This window comes from Ambystoma mexicanum, chromosome 3p, assembly GCF_040938575.1.
Source record: "Ambystoma mexicanum isolate Mex_15411 chromosome 3p, UKY_AmexF1_1, whole genome shotgun sequence".
Classification (NCBI taxonomy): Eukaryota; Metazoa; Chordata; class Amphibia; order Caudata; family Ambystomatidae; genus Ambystoma; species Ambystoma mexicanum.
In genome coordinates this window covers 1,029,897,025-1,029,917,769 of record NC_090925.1, presented here as the reverse complement: position 1 = coordinate 1,029,917,769, position 20,745 = coordinate 1,029,897,025, and the positions used below count along the sequence as shown (strand labels likewise).

The window sequence follows — 20,745 nt, the reverse complement described above, 5'->3', positions numbered from 1 at the left end:
ATACCCTGGTCAATAAATGTCCTGTTTGTCTTCACTCTGTTGCCCCCCTGATTCTGCATACCATTGTGAAGTCAGCGCAATAATGATTCTAATAGCTCTGACCTGGTTGACTCAATGGTGGTACACAGACTTGTTTCAAATGTAAATGTTGCCACACAGAATGCTGCCGGCTGAACAGAATTTGTTGACAAAGTTGGGAGGGCCAGCTTCTTCATCCAAACCATCCATAATTGAACTTGTCGCTTGCCTCTCCAGACCCTTAATTGAATCTACCTCAGGACTACATCAACCTTCTAAAAAAACGTTCTTCCGCAAAGACGTGCAACCGCTGAAATGGAAAAGATTTTGCATTTGGTGCCTATAGCTATAGGGAAAAGTGGATCCATGATCATGTGTGAAAATGAATTCCGTCTTATTTGCTACTTTAGCTAAACATGGCTTCTAATATTCCTCTGTAAGAGGTAATCTGTCTGCCATTACGGCATACAGGAAGAGTAATTCCTAGGCCTCTGCTTTTACAATTCCAGTATAAGATTGTTTTAGAGGATTTCAAGAAGGTATATTCTCTTGTTAGGCATTCTCGCCCAGTGTAGCTTAACCTAGTTTTGTCTAAATTAAGTGGTCTTCCTTTTGAGCATTTCCGTAGAATAGACTTGCAACATCTTACTCCTAGTGGCCATCACTTTGTGAAGAGTGAGTGCAATGCACACTGTGTTTTTACCAGTCCTTCTTGGTATTTTGCAAAGATAGGTGATCTTAAGGATGCATTCTCCTTTCCTTCCTATTGTGGTTTCAGATTTCCATGGGAATCGCACCATATCTCTTCCTTCTTGATTTTCAAACGCTACCTCCCAGGCGGAGTCGACTTGGCATACTTAGGATGTGAAGAGGGCTCCAAAACGATATCTTTACAAAACCGAGGATATTAAGAAAACAGAGCTATTATTTCTAAGTTACTGACCATTCAACAGTCTTTCAATGTCACAGGGGGTCATGCCTATGGGGATGAAACTGCTGGGAGTGGGCGGCGGTTATATTGGGAGAAGGGGTGCTACTGTGAGCAGGTAAGGAGGCTTCACTGAGGAAAGGTGTAGCAACTCCCCCACTGAGAAGATAGAGGAGTAGTTGGGAGAGGCAGCATTCTATAGAAAGAACCTATTTAATTGATTATATTCCTACTCTCTAAAACATTCCTGCATAATACTGTCTGAATCCTGGTAGAATTCAGAACATGTTCTTGCTAAGGTGAAAAGAAATAGGAAAAGATTGTGTTACTCATTGTCTTGCTTCGCCTTTTGTTGCATTTTGATAATAAATTGCCTCTGTTGCTGGATAACCATATGGTCAACATTATTAGTTTAATATTTCTCTTAAATCAATCAATTAAACAAAACAAAAACAGCCTTGCATTTTTATGTTTCTTTCATATGCAGATAACCAGCTATTCCTCTCTCAGACTTGCTACTGAATTTCAATGGACCTTTGAATGTCTTTTTCCTGTAGGGCCTCCAACAGAAGCTAGAGAGCCATTTCTATGCTGGTCTGTTTAGCTGGGAAGATGTTCACCAGAACGATGTAGTTGGACTGCTGAAGAAGTTCATCCGGGAGCTCCCTGCACCCTTGCTGACCACAGAATACCTTTCTGCTTTTGCAGCAGTACAAGGTATGCTTTCTTTGAAACCATCTCAGTGTGCTAATCAGTCATAAGCAATTCTTCACATACACCAAACAGTTTGTTGTACATTAGTAGATAAAGTCTAGTTGTAAATTGCCAATACCAGTTTAACCCTTGCTTACAAACTGCATGGATTTCCACTAGTTGGGCTAAGCTGAATTCAGGGGAGTAATGGAATGGCACTTACCCAACATTTAAAAAAATGAATAAACAAAGAAGAGGTTATTGCAACAAGATGAAAATGTGCTGTTTGCATAGTAAAAGCTATATCTTTTGCGTTATGGACCCCGTGTAGAATGCCCACATGCCAGGTGTTCCCTACCTAGATATGCAGTCACAATCCGCAAACTGCCAGTTTGATTTCCAGCCTAGCAGTTTATGAACTGATCTCATCTTCCATCTATTTTAAGTTATTTTTGTGGATGTAGTTTTTGTATTCCCCATTTCTATCCCCTGCATGTTTTGTTTCGTAGCTGCTGATGCATGGAGACTCAGCATTATTTGTCTAGGCAATCTACATCCACTGCCTATTTATGTTTTGAATGCAACAATTCTTGCCTCGGCTCCTTAAATGCTGCCCCCAGCACTTGAAGCCTAAGGTCAGGATCAATTCTCAGTGCTACACTGAGCATAATTAATTTGTACTTACCCAGACATATTGGGTCGTACTAAATTGGATATGATGCAACAAAAGTCAAATACAGATTTGATCGTTTGAGTCCTTGACCCACACCAATGAGAGGACTAAACCGATCTTCTCTTCTCTGAATTTTGCAAGGGTACTATTCAGAAGCGACTCCATCCATAAGAAAAACCTCAAAATATGTCTTCATTAGATTTCTTCAAAAAGACAGCTTGAAACCGAGCTTCATATTGCTTTTAGTATGCCCATGTTGTTGGCAGTAGGCATGATAAGTAGGCATAATATGCTTGGTCAACTGTTCACTAGTAGGTGATTTCAAAGTATATTTTTCTCCTAGCTGTTAATTCCCAGAATCTGATCAACTTAGAAGCAGACAAACTAGGTTAATTTTGTAATTCACCTCCTGATTTGGTACTGAATCAGGACGTTCAATAGAGATGTCTTTGTTAGGGCCTTCCTTAATAATTGCTACCAAGTAGAATGTGGTATCAGTTGTAAATTGCTCCTGGATGGGGGAAGGTAAATAATCACTGGGGGAAACCATACCTCCAAACTGGATTGGCATGTTCCTTTATTGCTTTACGTAATGAAAATAATCCCCATCTGTGACCATGACCACATTTCCTGGAAGATTGCATTTTATATTGCAGTCATGTCTGCCAGGAAAGTCAGTGAGCATTAATCCTTACCCTGTAAAAAGCCTTATACTATGTATAAGAGCGGTCCCTAAAGGTTGACCCAATTTCAATTTGAAACAGGAAATTATTCTACCATTTGTATAGCATAGACCTGAGTTTCTCAAGTTAAAACAGCTTTGAATGTTGCTAAGACTTTTAAAATTTTATTTAGACCAAAGACCCATGTGTAGATCTCATAATCTGTTACGGTGGTATTTCATCTGGGCACAAGACGGCATTGTCCACTGTTTCTAATTGGCTGTGGCGAGCCTTTCTGAGGCCGACATTTTACATGGTGCTTTGCTTCTGGAGCGACTTCATCCAGAGTCCACCAGAGCCAAGTTCGCATTTGTAGCTTTCTAGGCATAGATATGTAGGGTGGCAACATGGGTTGTGCTGCATGTCTTTTTTTCCCCCTAAACATCTGTTATAAGGCAAAGATCATTGTGGACATTACTTATGGCTTGGAAATGTTGAAGGGAATCGAAGAGAAACATTTGAGTCTTTTGGAAGGGCAAATATGGAAGAAAGCCTTGAATGTACCTGGGGCTATTCCAATTGCTCTGCTTTGTGTTGTTGGGCATCCAATGTATTAATTAATTGGTGACGTTTAAAAAAAACGGATAATTTTGTACAAAATTGTAAACCCTATGAGGGGATCTCTTTTTGAGGTCCTGGATGTCATCCTGAGGAAGACTAACTCCCCTGCACTATGACAATTTTTTTTCAGAAAGCCTGAACATATTAGATTAAATTGGGGTTTCTAAAGAGCTCCCGATTAATAATCCTGGAAAGGTCAAATGGGCTATTTAGGAATAGGCGAAACAGAATGATCTTCTGAATAAATATAAATTGTGCCGAATATCGCAATATTAGAAGAAGATTTAATACTGTGCCTGTATATGTAAAAAAAAAAAATGCTAGATCTAGGATTTAGATAGATTTTTCTGCGATTCACAATGAATGTGCTAAATACATTAAAGGTATTGAGACCCCGTAGAGGCATACCCAAGGCGGTAAGATGTCACTTGTGCAAACAAGAGGACAAAACAGAAACCTGGAAACATCCAATCATGGGTTGTCAGGAAACGGGAGCTCTAAGTGCAATTGATAGGACCTTTTGTTCATGACATGGGTTACATATTTTCGGAAAGATTACGTTATTGCATTTTGATTGGCGATTCTACACGCTGGTTTTAGCTACAGTGTATTTTATCAGAACTATATATGAGCTTTTAGGTGGAACTGTTAATTTTTGATACTATGTGATTGATTGTTTATTCATTTGTATTATAAATGAGTATAAAGGTTCATTGTACACATAAATAAAAAAATAAATCATTACTAGATGTATACTCTACATAGGATTCTTAATTTCGCCAGGAGGTTCTGCATACCATGCTTGTTGAAAACCTGTTGGCATGTTCTGTCATATCCTCACCATCACTTCTATTCTGTGTAACCTGTCAAATGTTATGGAGGAGGGAACACTGCAGTCTACAAAATGTCTTGTATGCTTCAACCACAAGTTTCCCATGAGGAGACGTCTATCTGGGAGGCCGGTACTGATATGATCGAGTAGGTAGTTACAGGTATAAGCTAGAGCCACTCGTAGTAAAAGTTCATATAGTATGCGCCTAGCGTTTGTTACAGATGGCTTCTAACATCCACAGACAAGGACAGTGTTGTTTCTTTAAATGTGCTTAGTATTCTCTGGAAGGTTGTGGTAGGTCTGGAATAAGGGCTTTCCTAGGACTTTCTCAACCACCATGTGGGCTCCCTCCACTCTAGCCCGGGCATCCCTACTCCCCCACAATTTTCCAGAGATTTGGATAATGCAAGATAACCCAGACTATCTAAACTAGTCTATTTCTAAGTGAGAGCCTCAATGCTGTAGCCTTCTGTATCGATCTCCCTCTGGGACTTTCCAAAGGAATCTTGCTATATTTGATGTTATTACTTAAGGGTTCTGATGTTTTTTCTCATCTCTCCTCTCTTCTCACCTTCTTTACTACTCATCTTGCTATCTCCACACACCCCTTCGATCTTAATGGTCTTCCTATCTTCTCCCTTCTCCCACCTACCTTCCTCTGCTTTCAACCCTCTCCATTCCGATCTTCTTCCACTCTCTACTCGCTCTCTCTCTCGCCTCCTCTCTCCTTCTACCACTTCCTTCCTTCTACTCTTACCTCCCCTCTGCCACTGCCCTCTTTCACTCTCTTCAACACCTCCACTCCCTCACTGTTTACACTGACTAACCCAATCTCTTTCCCCTTTTACTCCTACACTTGCCTCTCTATCTTTCTCGCTTTCTGTACTAGTCACTCTTTCATACTCATTACACTCTCTACTCATTTAATTTCTACCACTCTGTCTAACACACAGTACTTTACCTGCATTCTCTTACACCTCTACAGCAGTCTTCACAACACTCCTCTCCACCATCTGGTCTTATGATTCACCAACTCCACGTCCACCTTCAACAGAGTATCTTTCATCAATTGTCTCTGTGGCTGGATGTTTATAGCCCAGCCTTTACTGCACTTTTACTCCTCATGGTTCCCATTGGTCTCCTTGTTCACATGCTCTATCTGTCCCTTTACTTTACCTAGAAGGCTGGGTTTTCAGGACACATGTTTGAAAAATCCAGGAAAGCCCTGTCCCCTTTCTGTCTCGGTTGTCTCCGAACAAAACCTTATTCACCACATAGTTTCCCTTCATCATGTAAGATTGTTTATCGTTCCACGTTTTTCTTCTTCAGCAGCAACGGGTTGGGGGATTCAAAATGATGTGCTGCAAATTGGGTCATGGGTCTTCTGGCTCTTCTGTGTTTTCATTGTGGCAATCTAGAAACATCTGTGATATGTAGTTCTGGAAAGGAAACAAGAAACCTGGCGAGAGGGAGAGAGGCTGACAGCCTTTGTGGATGTGACAGCAGTTCCCATAGTTTTAAACAGCAGGCACTCTGGGTAGTCAGGCACTGGGGTCCCCTTCAACTCCCTCACCCCCAATTTTTGGTAGAATTGGCTCCGGCAATGCCCTGGTAAGGCACCTACTCCAGGTTAACTGTGGTTCCTGAAGCCCTGTAAGAGGATCATGACCCTGGCCCTGTCACACCTTTTTGGATTTCATAATTGTGTAAATAAAACAATCGCACATTTTGCATCATACTGCATGCCTGTCCCTCAAACATAGAGGCACATTAGTGCTACCTCACAGACTGGCTAACTAGCACTAATTTCCTGTGTACACAAGAGGTTTTATTTATCAGTGATATCATTAAATAATATCTCCAATGTATTTAGCCACAGCCTAGAGCAGATCGTTTAGGTCCAAACAAACCAACAAACAAAAAATCATAAAAGTAGTTTTGTCTATTTCTTTTCAAGTGAGTTCATCATCCTACAGTTATAACACAAGCTCACTAACATTCACTTTACTGTGGTCCAAGGCCCAGAAGAGGATTTACGGTCTGGAGTTATCTTTCACTTAACACCCCATTCCCCGGTGAACACTCTTTTTCTCTCAATAGATATTCCAGATCTGAGGCAGAGGTTGCAAGCCCTCAATTTGCTCATCCTTATTCTTCCAGAGTCCAACAGAAACACGCTAAAGGTAAGAACTGCAGCATCCGTTTTATATACCATAAGTGACAAATTTGAAGCTCTGCCAATATTGTAATTTAACTGGCGCTGTACACGTTTCTAAGCAATTTGATTTCTATGCAAATTGATTTGAGAGTAAGCCATGAGCAATTTGCCTGTTTAAGTGCTAGATGATCATCGGTTGTAGGTCATATGGTCGAAAACAAAAGGATCGAATGCCTTTTGATCGACAGTAAAATGATCAATAAAAAGGGTCGGTTTTTTATTTTTGTGGGGGGGTTCCCCTGTTACCCCTCCGTTTTCTTTATTAAAAACATGTTTCTACCAACCCAAACTAAAAAATATATATAAATAAATAAAAAAATTTGATCTTTTTTTTCCCGACCATTTGACTGTCGATCAAATGGTCATTCGATCCTTTGTTTTCGACCATTTGACTGGACACTATGATCATCCACATGTGGTAGGATATAGCACTATTATTTGTGCTCAGCACTGTAGCCATACACATGCTTGTGTTGTAACTACGTACAACTATTTCACCACATTTTATATACCTCTCCATCTGTCCATCTGGAGTGAATCCACAATTCTCATCCGCCACCTATGTACTACAGTTTGGATAATATAGCATTCATAGCTAAAGCATACATTCCTATATGAAAAATTGTAATTTGATAAACAGTTTACTTCAAACGTGGTCCTGTCTTTTTCCCCATTTTGTACATTTTGATTGATTTTTACCATTAAAAAGAACCCATCAACACATAATTACATCCTGATAGTTTTAGAATGCACAGCTGAGAGCATAAATACAGTGTTGTTGACTTTATAAAGTTGCTATAAAAATGCATTTGTGACTTCAGAACTTGCATTAACGCTAGTTATTGGCTTTACTCCTCAGAGGTGGCACAGGTGAGAGATCAACAGATGAGTCTTTAGCCACATTTCAAGATCCAAGCCCTTTGCCATAACAGAAAAGTAAGGGATCAGATTATCTGAGGTCAATGGAAACAAAACAAAAACCACCAAACCTCTTTCTAGCACTGTCCTGCTCAGTCCTTGCCTCTCTCGCTTAACCTCCTCACTCATGGCGATGAAGAAAGTCACTCAAGGTGTCATGGGTTTCAAGTGCCTTGCCCTTTTATTTTGGCTGAGGTGTTTTCATGTCAGGAAATCACTTGTCAACTTCTCATCCTAGATTCCTTTGGCAGCTCCTCAGCCTCCTGGGCCAGTCTACTAACAATTTATGATCATGGGAAGGATTGTGTTGGACCATGGGTTTGTTGCGCATAACCTCTTCTCAGATTGCCAGAGACTGTCATGGCTCATTCTCAGTCAAGTCAGGATTCTTCATAGAAACCTAGCTCCAGGCTAACCCCCTCTTTTCTAATTCTTTCTTATCACTCCTCCTTTACCCCTCTGTATGAGGTAGTCTTTCTCCTTCTCTCCTCCATTTGACTAGCTCTCCTTTCCGCATGGACAGTTTGCCACACTCTAGTCTGGATTTTTTACTCCCCTCCTGACTGCTTTTCCACTTGCTCTTTCTTCTCATTTCCTCCTCCTCTCTGCTATTCTCCACCTCTGCCTTGATGTTCTTCTTTATCACAATTCACACCTCCTCCACGCCTCCTTTCTCCGATAGTCTCCTTACCACCTCCACTCCTCTAATCTTGACTGCTCTCCTTCCATCTCAAATGTTCAACACCACCTCATCTCCACTCCTGGCCCGGTGTATAATCTCCTGCTCCTTGCTGCTTCTTTCCTCCTCACTGCCCCAAAACGGTTCAATGTAATAATGCCCCTGTCCCCATAGATATGGTCACGTAAATAATATCGCCACAACATTTTCCTGGCGATATTTTTTACGGCGACCATATATATATGGGGATATTATTACCTGATACCCCCAAAACACACTATTTGCAACACTTTCTTCTAACTCCAACACTTCTCTGTAGCGTTTGCTCCCGTTTGACTTTGTAATTGCAGGATTATCTTCAGCTAGGGAAGTTGGTAATGAGGGAGCTCTGTGGTTTGTCAGCTTACAGATGAACTAGCAACCTCCCAGCTGAGGGTACTTGATATGCGCACATTAGTGTAGGTCCACTGCCCAAGGATTTAAAATGTGTGGCCACAATCTTGCAGAGGCTTGAGCTTCATTTTCAAGGAAGCTGGTCTTCTGACTGCCTCGTCGAACACTCCTCAACTGTGCTTAAGAGCCAGTTCGTGACCATGTCACTTTTGTAATGCTCAGGTCATAGGAGTCCATGAAACACATTTCTCCTCGCATCTAACTAAGTCTACCTTTGTTCTTGTCTTTGTTCATTGTCCATCACTGACACATTAGTGAGGTATTTTCCTTTACTACAAAGACTCACCACTCACCAAATCTAACAGGGCCTTCTTGTCTGAGGGGAAAGTGTCTTCACCCTGGCTTGCAAAGGGAATTCTGGACCTCTAAGATTAAAGAGTACAGAAGGGTAGGGTTTGTACTCTCCACTTAGGCAGATGGTATTCTGGCTTACCCCCTATCTTTCCCTTTGGACCAGAGGGACTCTGTGGGGTTTTATAAACTCAAGGAGTTTCCAAGCACTATTTCTGTTATTTTTAGGCGGGTCACCAAGGTTTCATTATTATTCTGGTCTTTATTGGGTGCAGATCTGGCTTTTGGAAGCTTTACACGTCATAGGAGGAAGTACACGGTGAAGGAGGCAGATCACAAGGAGTCACTCCAAGGGAGTGGGGTGCTAACCTCGGTGATGGGGAGGGCGGCAATAAGGGATCTACAAGTAACCAAAGGAGGAAACCAGGGGGAGCAGACCGCCCAGTCTCAGATTAATGGGGAGTGGTGTGGACCTAGCTGTTAAGGAGGCTCTTGAGCTCTTTCCTTATAAGCGAGAATGTGTGTCTATTGTTGATGGGAAGGAGGTTCCAGAGTCTGGGGGTGTAGAATGAGAAGGCATTTCTTTTGATTATTTCCTTCCTGCACCAGCAAAGTTCAAATCTGCATATGTCCTTGCTTCTGGTGGATCATACTCCTATGGAGATACCTCGCTTCTCAGCGAGGTAGCTTTTGGACTGGAGGGCGACTGCCTTGTAGATGATGTAGCCAGATTTTAAGGCAATACGTGTTTGCAGTGGCGCACAGTGCAGTGTGTTGAGGGTTGAGTGATGTGGTTGAATATGCAGAATTCCTTGAGTCATGCCGCAGCATGTAGGACACATCTCAGAAGTGCTAAGATTGTTGTCCGAAGGCCTACCATGAGGGCATTGTCACCATACAGGTAGAGGAGGAGCAAGGATTGAACATCAGATGTGAAGTTGTGTGCTGGCATGAAGAGCTTGATTTTCTGCAAGTGGGAAAGTTGGTACCCCAGCTGTTTGTTCTTGCTATGTGCTCCTTGATAGAGAGTTGTCTGTTGATGGAGAATCCAAGGGACGTGGCACAGGTGGTTAGCTGGGGTGTGAAAACCTTAAGGTTCATAGTGAAGAGCCATGTCTGGTGTCCAGCCTGCGAAGGGCTCTTCCCTACGTCTGACCCCCACGTTCTTTGCCTCCGCTGCCTTGGCCCAGAACATGGCTGGGAAGGTTGTACCGTGTGCGATGCGCTTACAGCGCGCGCTCTGAAGAACAGTCTAGCTCGGTGGAGGGAGCTCTTATCGAGGTCGCCTCCAGAGGACTTTAACTTCATCAGACACAAGTCAAGGCCCAAGGTAGGGCTGCTTTTTTCCACCACACCCCGCAAGGGCAACTCCTTTCCTAGAAAACATCAGAGTGGGAGGGACCGTTCAGGTTCTCGCACCAGCACCGGTACCGAGGCTGTTTGAGGGGTCACTAGATTCTTCCGGAGACAATGCTGAGGGACCTCAAGGTTCTTTTACCGGGTGTCCACCCGAGGGGTTACGCCCTACTTCCAGAAAAATGTCTGAGGGGGCGCCTGTATGCAGCACTACCGGAGACACAGCAGAAGGCACTACGCCTACCAGGCCTAGTCCTGAAGTGCAGGGTAGGTTTCAAGCTCCACCACCAGTTCTGGAGGAGGATGGGCCCTGCGCGGCAAGCACTGCGATGCAGGCACGTGGCATGCAGCCCGACAAAATGACTGCTTGTCCGACACCGCCCCGTTCGGGTATCCAGTCGGAGAACGTGTGTCCAGGTGGGACTGTTCTTCACCAGGTACATAGCCTACAGCTTATCCTTCAGCGTTGCAGGGCCGATACACCCCACAACCAGCTAGGCAGAGTACGCACAGGCCCCAGCAGCCTCCCACTACTCTGTCAGTACCACTTACCACACTTCTAGCCTTTGAGGACAGGTTTTTTGAGAAGTTCCTCACGCACACTTATGAGGTCCCCTCAGATAGGTGCCATCCTTCGCGATGTGATCAGGGACATGCTACCACCAGTCATGCCACAAGCGCCTATATTCATTCCTCCTATGGCTCCAGCGCCTCAGGCCCCCCGCGCAAACCCAGCTGCCCACGCCAGGTCCTTCGATTCCGGCTTCCCTGCCACCTACAGTTCAGGCGGTTCCACACCAGCCTCCACAGCAGCCTCCGGCTCCTGTCTCCACACCTCAGTCTTCGGAGCTTGGCACTCCTCCACTAGCTCCGGTCTAGTCGGACACCCTAGTGGACACTGATGAGGCAGAGGACCCCGACACACCATCTTCAGCCAAGGCTTTCCATGAACGACTCATAGGTTTGGCAGAATACTTGGGGCTTCCTCAACCCGAGGTTGAACAACCGGAGGCGGGGTTCCTGGCCGAGGTCCTCACTCTACACCCCGTGGCTAGAACGGGGATCCCGATGCAGCAGGATGTTGTTGACTTGGCCAAAAAGGGATGGCTTAACCACCATTTGGCCCAGCCTACTAATCGGCGCCTCAACGCCAAGTACAGGCAATTGGAGGGGGATCCACTCTTGCTGTCGGCGCACCCCCTTTTTTTTTCTTGACATCACGATTACATTGGATGATACTAATAATCAACTTTATGTGAAACCCTTCAACCAACCCACGATAAGAACGCGCTTCTCCATTATACTAGTTTCCATCCGCGGCACCTGAGAGACAACCTGCCACTGGGCCAATTCCTGAGACTAAAAAGAAACAGCACTAAGAGGGCAGACTTTAAAGCCGAGGCCGATGGAATGCATGCAAACACACCTGATCAACAGAGGCTATCCCGTCCAAGTAACTACCAATGCCAGTAAGCGAGCCCACAACAACAATAGTTAAGGCCTATTGGAATACAAAGAACAAAGAATGGCGAAAAAAAGAAGCAAAAAAATTTTGTTTTTGTCCATACATATGGTAATATGTCCAACATTATCAAAAACATCATTGGTAAGCATTGTGCTATTATGGAAAAAAGTGACCAGCCCATCTCCAGACCCATTATCGCTTTCAAATGAAGCAGGAACATTAAAGATCTGACTACCCGGAATGACATTAACCTTAGACCCATTAAACAACCAACATTACCCCAGTAATGAGGTTTACTGGACATGGTAGGACATTACCCGTGTGGTCACTGCTCATGCTGCTCAGGAACCAAAAAGAGCCTCACAATAGATCTAGGACTACCTAGAGCATGGCAACAGAAAACTTTCACCAATTGCAATTCACCAATGGTGATCCAAGCAATTTGGAGCCTGTGTACAAAATTCTACATGGGCAAAGTAGAACGGAAAATGAAAACGAGGATTAGTGAACAAAAAAGTTGCTTAAACCGTAAATGTAATGCACCTCTCATTGATCATTGGACAGAATTCCAACGTAAGATTGAAGACATCAGTTGTTTACAAACTAAAACCAGGTGTGGACAGCAATTAAGACAAAAAACTACTCTTGAAAAAAGAACAAGAAATATTTTTTCTAACTAAGAGCATGCTGACATGGCTCAATGAAAAAATTGAATGGAATACCTAGAAGATGCCCTCTGCAACCAAGACACTTCAGTATTTCGGGACATTGGTCATTTCAATCCTCCATACCGGATAACCACTGAAATTTTGCCCAACTACCTTGTTTTAGTGAACTGGTGATAGTGATAATTATGATTCAAGTCACAGACTACGAGTTTTAGCATGCGCTAAAAGCAGTGGAACTTCATTTGCAACACGAAGCCCGTTCAATACGATTCCTGTTAAGCATATAACGAAAGATGGACATCAAAAGCGGACTAGTTGCGTATTACTGAAGCCCAATGTTGCTATGGCAACTTAAGACACTAAGAAGGACTCGCTCGGCAGCACTCCACTGACATCGGTGCGCATGCGACAATGAAGTCCGGTGGAGTAGTACGCACGATCAAACCGGGAGAACAAATATGAAAGTTAAGCTTATCCCGCGCTACCCCCATCAGTTTTCTTAACTACTTTCCTAAATATTTATTGAACACATTGTGTGTATTCAGGAACATGTATATTTTGTCGTCCTGAATATAGTCTTTTCCGCGCCATTCAAGTATGCTTAAAGACCAGACGTGGTGATATTTCAACAAAGTTCCTCCTTTTGACTGCACCTGCGGACCAACAAGTATTGGTAGACGCCGGACATACAGCCAGCAACAGTCTGCAAATATAAGTTGACCGTGGAGGTAAGACCTCCGAGTACGCGAACAGTTTAACATGCATTAATAGCGTAGAGTAACTGCAAGAATAAACAAGTAACATCAAGCAGTGCGGTGTGCCACGTTCCATGCTTTCCGGTGTTCTAAGTAAATCGTAGCAACATTTGTAACACTTCCAGCATAGTCAAGATAAACTGTCATAGATCTTTGCAACTTGACATAGTGGGGACTCCTTGTTTTGTTTCCCCAGGCCAACAGACCAGCTGTTTATCTTGGACAGTTTCAGTCACGTTCGATATCAACACCTACCAGTCAGATAGCTACTGATTTTAAGGTGCTACTGAGCGCTGTAGCTCTTTTGTAGAGACCACAGCAATGCAGCGAGCAAGCCAAGAACAACAGTTCTCTACTGTGCAAGGTATAACCGCAGGACCCAGCCTAATTATACCAGCTGGTCTAAATGCTTTAAGCAGGAAACTAAACTTCTAATCCCGAATCCTTTCTTTTCCTATAGGCCAGTGTACTGTGAGAAAGCAATCTCGAGGAGCTGTTTTGTGATGCCTGCAGTAACTGACGTTATACCACCTTAAACCAAGAGCTGTTATTCAGCAAATCTTTTCCCAGCAGGAACCCTGGCCTGGTAAGATCATGTAACCAGCCTCTAATGGGTCAGAAAGATGGGGGCAACCGAATATAATATACATAATTTTCATGATGGTCATTCTTAGCAAATAATCGATCTGGTGGAAGATGACAACAGTAGATGTAACAACCTATGCAGGAAGCGAAAATGTTGAGAGTTAAGGGGTCCATCGCGTGATGCCCCCCCTAGAGAATGGTGGTGCAGGATGTTACATGCTAATAGCATTGATTGATTCAAAGAATCTATTGGCTATGATGAGATTGATACTCATTTGACATAAGGATTTTCAACAACCAATGTATTTTTTATGTTTTTGTGCTGTAGAGGAAGACACCCAGGGTGGTGACATTCGGTTGAAACAATATTCCCCGGTGAATCAAGACCGGCGATACCAACACTTGTGGTGTTTCTTGAAATTGAATAATGTGTTATTCTGTTGTGTCCTTTATGAAGAGTGTAATTCCCAATATTAACACAAAACCCTGATGAATGTCTCACACTGATTAACAGGGAAAGAAACATGTTGGGCAGCATGAACACAAATATGAAAGAATGAAGATGTGTTTGTAGTTTTTATGGATGTGTTTTTGAGAATGAATGCAGAAGTTTGAATGAATTGCATTGATGTTTGATGTCAAATGAATACACAGCATTAGACACTAAGTGGGGGTTACTAAAATATAATTCCTTCCTTTTATGTACTGTTGTGTTTTTTGCTCGCTGTTTGAATTTATTTATGTATTATAGGGAAACAGGCTTATGTATTTCGGTGTCCCTGTGCTTCTTGGAAGCTTTTAGATATCCAGTAACTATTAAAATGTTTTTTTAAACATATATCCATACTAGTATTTAATGTGAGAGTACAGTGCTGAATGTTGTTCTTCCCTTGAATGGCGACAAACTCTAGTAGACCGCAGGCAGTTGTTGTATGCAAAAGTTAAGGTTGATAACCTTGTTGAAGGGTTTGCATGCTGGTAGCGTGTCCTTCATACATCCTTTGGTTGTTTTGGTGCACCCTCAACCACACTAGTCTGAGATTGCCGCGGCCTCACTCTACTCCAAGCCTCCATCGTCCTTGGCTACCTCGTCTTTGGCACATCTAGGCAAGGAGGACAAGATCTGAGAAGCTTACGGAAAGAAGGTCTACTCCAACGCTTCACTGCACCTTTGTTAGTCTAATGCAGACGCCATGCTTGCAGCCGTTAATCAACCGACTTTCTTCCAGAACTTCAGGTGCACAGTCAGGCACGTTTCAAGGCAGGGCTGGCAGAAGCTAAAATGGTGGCCCAGGACATCATAGAGTCCACCGTTGCGCACATAGACACCTCCGGCCGTGCCATCTGCATCGCCATGGACATGAGAAGGATGGCCTGGCTACGGGCTACCAAGTTCAACCCAGATGTCCAGGAATGTATATTGGACCTGCCATTCGAGGGTGGTGACCTTTTTAATTCCACCATCGATGAGGAGCTTGATAAGAACAACAATTCCCAGACTGCAAAATCCTTATCTATCCTAGTCAGCACTGGCGTAAACAACACAAGGGGGAGAGCAAGGGCTTCTTTCAGTCCCCCTCCTCGGCCCCAGAGGGATAGAAGGCATTACACGCCCCTCCGGGTCCACGTGTCTCCGGTGGGGCGTTTGGGGGCGGGGCGGGCCTTTGGGGCGGCAGGCAGGCTTGCCCTTCACGTGCATTTTTGGCGCGCAAGGTTTGCGGTCCCCTGGATACTTTCAGTGGTATCCACGGGCTACCGTATACCGGTTCCTCACTCTCCCCCCTCCACTCGCGCAGATTGGTACAGCAACTCTGCTGGCGGAAAATTCAGTTGCTCGTAGAGAACCAGGCAGTGGAAGAACTCCCAGCGGGGCATGGGCTTCTACTCCAGGATTTTCACCATAAACAAGAAGAACCAGGCTGGCCTGAGAGTTGTGTTAGACCTTTCCACCTTGAACCTCTCCCTCCCTCTTCAAAAGTTCAAGATGGTTACCCCAGCGCTTTTTGTAGAGACACTTTGCAGGGGAGACTGGATGTGCTCCCTCGATCTGAAGGTCGCGAACCTACATGTCCCAATTTGGCAGCCTCATCGGTCCTTCCTGAGGTCCAGGATCATGGGCTTTCATTTCCAATACAAGGTTCTACCCTTTGGCCTCAACTCAGCCCTGCTCAGGGCCCAGGGGTCACCATGTCTATCTATACCTAGACGACTGGCTCTTCAGAGCGAATTCTCTGGAGGCGGTCGAGCACACCTCTTCCGTCCTCATGTATATGCTGCACGAGGTTACCAGTCAAATGGTCGAAAACATTTGGTCGAATGCCAAATGGTCGAATGTTTTTTTTTTTTTTTACCCATTTTTTTTTTTTTTTTGGGGGGGTCCCCCCCCAACCCCCTTTTTTTTTCTTTTTTTTCCCCACAAGAAAACCCACAAAACACATATATATATATATATATATATATATATAAAAAAAAAAAAAAATTCGACCATTTGGCATTCGACCAAATGGTGTCGACCAAATTGCAGTCGACCAGTTTGTTGTCGACCAGTTGACTGGACACCGCTGCACGAATTAGGATTTTCCATCAATCTCAAGAAATCACAGCTGGACCCTACGCAGAACCTAACGTTCCTGGGCCTCATCTGGGATACAAGCACTGAAAGAGTATTTCCCTCGGAGGACAAGATCACAGCAGCAAAGAGGGCCCAGTGTCATTTTCTCAGCAGGGAAGTGACCTCAGCATGGTGGTACCAACACCTCATGAGTATCGTGGCGGCATGTCTACTGCCAGTGCATACATAAGGCTCAAAATGAGACGATTGCAGATGCATTTCGCAGCCTCATGGAATCAGGAGCGGGGTTCCCAGGCGGAACGTGTCAGTATTCCTCCGTTTCTCCACCAGGACCTCGGCTGGTGGAGCATGGACTGCAACCTGAGGATATGGAGACCTTTCAGGCATCGGCCCCTACAGGTTACCATCACCATGGACTCTTCCCTAGAAGGTTGTGGAGCCACACCAGACGGCCACAGCGTCCACAGAGTTTTGGCTCTCCAAGAACAGGAGGCCCATATCAATTGGCTGGAGCAGAAGGCTATCTGGCTTGCTCTCAAAGCCTTCCTTCCTGTGATCAGGGCCAAGATGATCCTCATTCAGATGGACAATTCCACCAGCATATTCTACATCAACAAGCAGGGTGGCACAAGGTCTCTGTCCCTATGCTTCTTTGAAATCAACATCTGGGAATGGGCTCTGGATAACAGCATGCACTTAGTGGCAGTCCACTTCCCGGGGAGTCCAACCTGGAAGCTGACACTCAGCTGACTTGGTGCGGACAACTACGAGTGGCAGTTGAAAGAACAGGTCCTGCAGGGGATCTTAAACAAATGGGGTCACCCTCAGGTGGATCTCGTCGCCACCTGGTCCAACAGGAGGCGCCCTCAGTTTGCATCCTGGCAGGGACAGGGCTGGGGATCTCTGGGCGACGCCATGCAGATACAATGGGACAACATGAACGCTTATGTCTTTCCTCCCACTTCCAGTCAATCTACTGTGCGATTAGCAGGGGTCAGAGGGAGGGAGAGAGAGAGGGAAGGAAGAGGTAAAGAGGGAGGTCATGAGACTTTTCCGGAAGTTAAGGAGTTCCTCCTCAAGACAAAGAAGAGAGCCATCTGAGATAAATGATCAACCACCTGCTCTTTGTTTAGCAAACCGCTTCACATGCAAGGAGTTGGTGCCAGAGGAGAGCAGGTGTCTAGAGAGAGAGTATTTGGTCAGCAAGACTTGCAGATAGTGGTCCCGGCCCCAGGCAGCCTTGTGGATGATACAGAGGGATTTGAATTTAATCTGCGCTGGGGTCGGGATCCAGTGAAGACTTTGTAGGGCAGGAGAAATGCGCTCACAGGGCTTGAGGCCAAGGATTAGTCTTGCTGCCCTTTTCTGGATTAGCTGGAGGGGTCCCAGAGTGGACGAAGGTAGTTTAAGGAGAAGGCTATTGCAGTAGTCAAGCCTAGAGTGAACCAGAGGCCGGGAAATATTTAGTCTCTGGGGGAAGGTGAGGAAAGGTATAATTCCTTTCAGAAGGAAAAGATGACAGTGGGACTTCTTGGCAATGTCCTGAGTATGAGGGACGAAGGAGAGAGAGGAGTCGAAGATGGCTCAGAGGTTTCTGGCTTCCGAGGAGGGAGCAGGGGGAGAGCTATGGAAGGTCCGCGTGAAGGGAAGAAGTAGCAATACAGACTAGAGAGTTATTACAACAATTCGGAGAAGGGAAGAAAACAAGGGGGAAAACTACACCGTTATTGGACGCCACAGAACAAATCTCTCTCAAAGGTTCAGTACCACTGACCCTGTGCCCCTTTTAACTCCCAAATCGCTAGGGGCCCAAAAGGTTAAGGTTTGCCCCAGACAGAAATCCATTGCCAGTGGAGATATCAGGGAGGGCCCCAAGATAGGAATTGGGGAATGGGCTAGCTACAATCCTACTTCTTAGGGTCTGCCCACACCACTTACATTTTCTCAAAACATCCCTTGCCATAGGTTTGTCCCTAAAGACCAATTTGACGGAGTCAGCAGGATTTTCATTAGTCAATCTGGTGCACTCCACCACGGCGTCCTTGGTCATAAAAGCACAGTCCCCTACAGAATGCAGCCAATGGAGGCATTTGTTCAGAAGGGCATCCCTTGGTTCTCTTATATCATGGGGCAATTTTGGTACCCCATGAAGAAACACGGTGGCTCTTCTAGGCCCTTCATGGGCATTATGCTTGAGCAGAAGCCTCCCATGGCAAGGGTTCTGTGCATTTGTTGCCCTCCCAACGGAACGCTAAATAGCCAGGTTCCGCAGGGCATGGTCCTCCAAAGCTGGGGACCCAAACCCCAGAATAGGGACCTTAGGGGGCTCTCAGAGTACATTTGGATTTGGAGATTGATCAGCCTCTGGTTGCCGCGTCAAGGTTGGAGCGTTCGGGGCACAAGAAGCAAAGGACGGTCGAGGGCACAGGGGATATGACCCCATGTCAGCAGTTGGGCCTAAGCCCATCCCCCGATAGACTCTCTCCAACCCCCCAACACCCTTCCCTCCCCCTTGGTCTCTGTCGAAACCTTAGTCAAAGCCAATCGTTGTTATTTGATGTCGGCCAGTTCAGAAAGCACTCGATCACAGGAGCAGCCCCGGATAGTGTTGGGTTCTGTAGGTAATGAGGCTGGGGGTCAGATTCCCTTGGGTAGGGGGCTTGGATGCCTATAGGGGGGATAAGTGTAGGAAGGAGCTGGCCCCTGAAAGTGCAGCTGACATAGACTCGCTCCAAGTGTTGGAGGGAGGACTGAAAGGGGGCTTTCCCTCGCAAGATCCTTCCAAGGCCAGGTCCATTAGATCCACTGCAGGGGGGGACAGAAGAAGATGGATGGTGGACAACATCAGTGGCCAATGCCATCCATGGGTCCGGGACCAAGCAAGTAGTTCCAAGGGCGGGCCTTAATGACAGCCCATGGGATGTAAAGGGCGCAATGGGTGCCAGAGATGAGGCCGATAGATCACAGCACCTAGTGAGTTTGACTATGCCCAAACTGATCCTCTCGCAACCACTACCCAAAATATCAAGGAAATCAGCAGTGGCCATGCGGTCTAGGCTCCGTCCAAGGGTTGTCAGATTAGCGTTGGGCACATGTTCATCTTGTTTCATACTTACATGGGTAATGTCAGGCAAAGAGTTGAGAGCAGGGCTTTGAATAGTTGCATGTGGTCGTGGGAAAGACTCCCCATGGAGGCTGTGGGTGCTGCTCCTCCCAATCAGCCCCCCCCCGACCCCCACAGGTTCACAAATAGGTTCAACAATAACTGGGGCAGGTACTCTGTCAAGTTGGAATCCACAGACTGAGCTCCACTTCCCCTGGCACTTTGCATGGCAACTCCGCCCTTTCTTCATAACACTATAAACTTATGGTTCGCTTTAAAGTCTGTGGGGCTTTTCAGGTTGGACAGAAGAACAGACTTGGAGAGGGGTGGGGGAAGGGGCAAGGGGGAAAGGAGTTCCTCCACTGCTACAACTCCAGCCATTCCTTCAGCAATGTCCAGTCCAGACCAAACCTCCAGTACAAGAGAAACAAGGGGCTCAGATCACATGCGCTTATCTCACCTGACCACAATCCAAATCCATGCGACACTCTGGGACCTTCTGAACTTTTGCCGTTGATGCTCCCCTGGCAGATCCCGAAGACCCAGGCGGGAGCAAACACCCACACCCTTGCTTCCTGCGGGCTTTAATATTCTGTTTTGACTTTGATTTGAATGAATCTAAATGATTTAATTGTTGTGATGTGTTTCCTTTTTTAGGTGTTGTTGGAATTCCTTCGAAAAGTTGTTGCACAAGAGAAGAAGAACAAAATGAACTTGTGGAATGTTTCTACTGTCATGGCCCCAAACCTATTCATGCATCGTGGGGTTTCCAGCAAGATCCCTGAAGGAAAGGAGAAACAACTTGCCGAAGGTGCAGCAGATGTTGTCCGCCTGATGATTCACTATCAGGATCTGTTGTGGACTGTAAGTTGGGGGATGCTATCTGCCAATTATTTTGTTGTTGTTTGTGCAGTTAATTGGCTAAAATGTAACATAGTTTATACTAAAGATCACTCTGGTAACAGAATATGGGTTTCAGCTTTATATCTTGCCTGAAAGGTGCACAAATCACGCTTTGCTTTTGATTAAAAGGCACCAATGGTTTTACCTTGTCTCACATAAATATGAGACCTAATGCTTCTGTCGTGCTAAATAGGAAAATGTTTCCTTATTTTCATGAGTTCCCAGGTCTTTTCCTACATTCCAACTGCCGATCAGGTTTTAAGTAATTTTCATGTTTCTGATTCCTGTATTGTGTAAAAAAAGGACATGACTTTTCATCTTGCTTCACAGGTGCCCAGTTTTTCGATCTTGC

The 20,745-nt window shown here is 45.1% G+C and overlaps 1 protein-coding gene across 4 annotated transcripts in view; it reads left to right on the top strand.

Moving 5' to 3' along the window:
- Positions 1–20,745, top strand: part of ARHGAP40 (Rho GTPase activating protein 40) — a 645,040-nt gene that overhangs the window by 518,141 nt on the left and 106,154 nt on the right. For all 4 annotated transcript variants that reach the window (XM_069652367.1, XM_069652368.1, XM_069652366.1 and 1 more), the window contains 3 exons: positions 1,504–1,663; positions 6,528–6,610; positions 20,148–20,354. In XM_069652367.1, the coding sequence (XP_069508468.1) occupies positions 1,504–1,663; positions 6,528–6,610; positions 20,148–20,354 (450 nt within the window). The remainder of the gene's footprint in view (positions 1–1,503; positions 1,664–6,527; positions 6,611–20,147; positions 20,355–20,745) is intronic.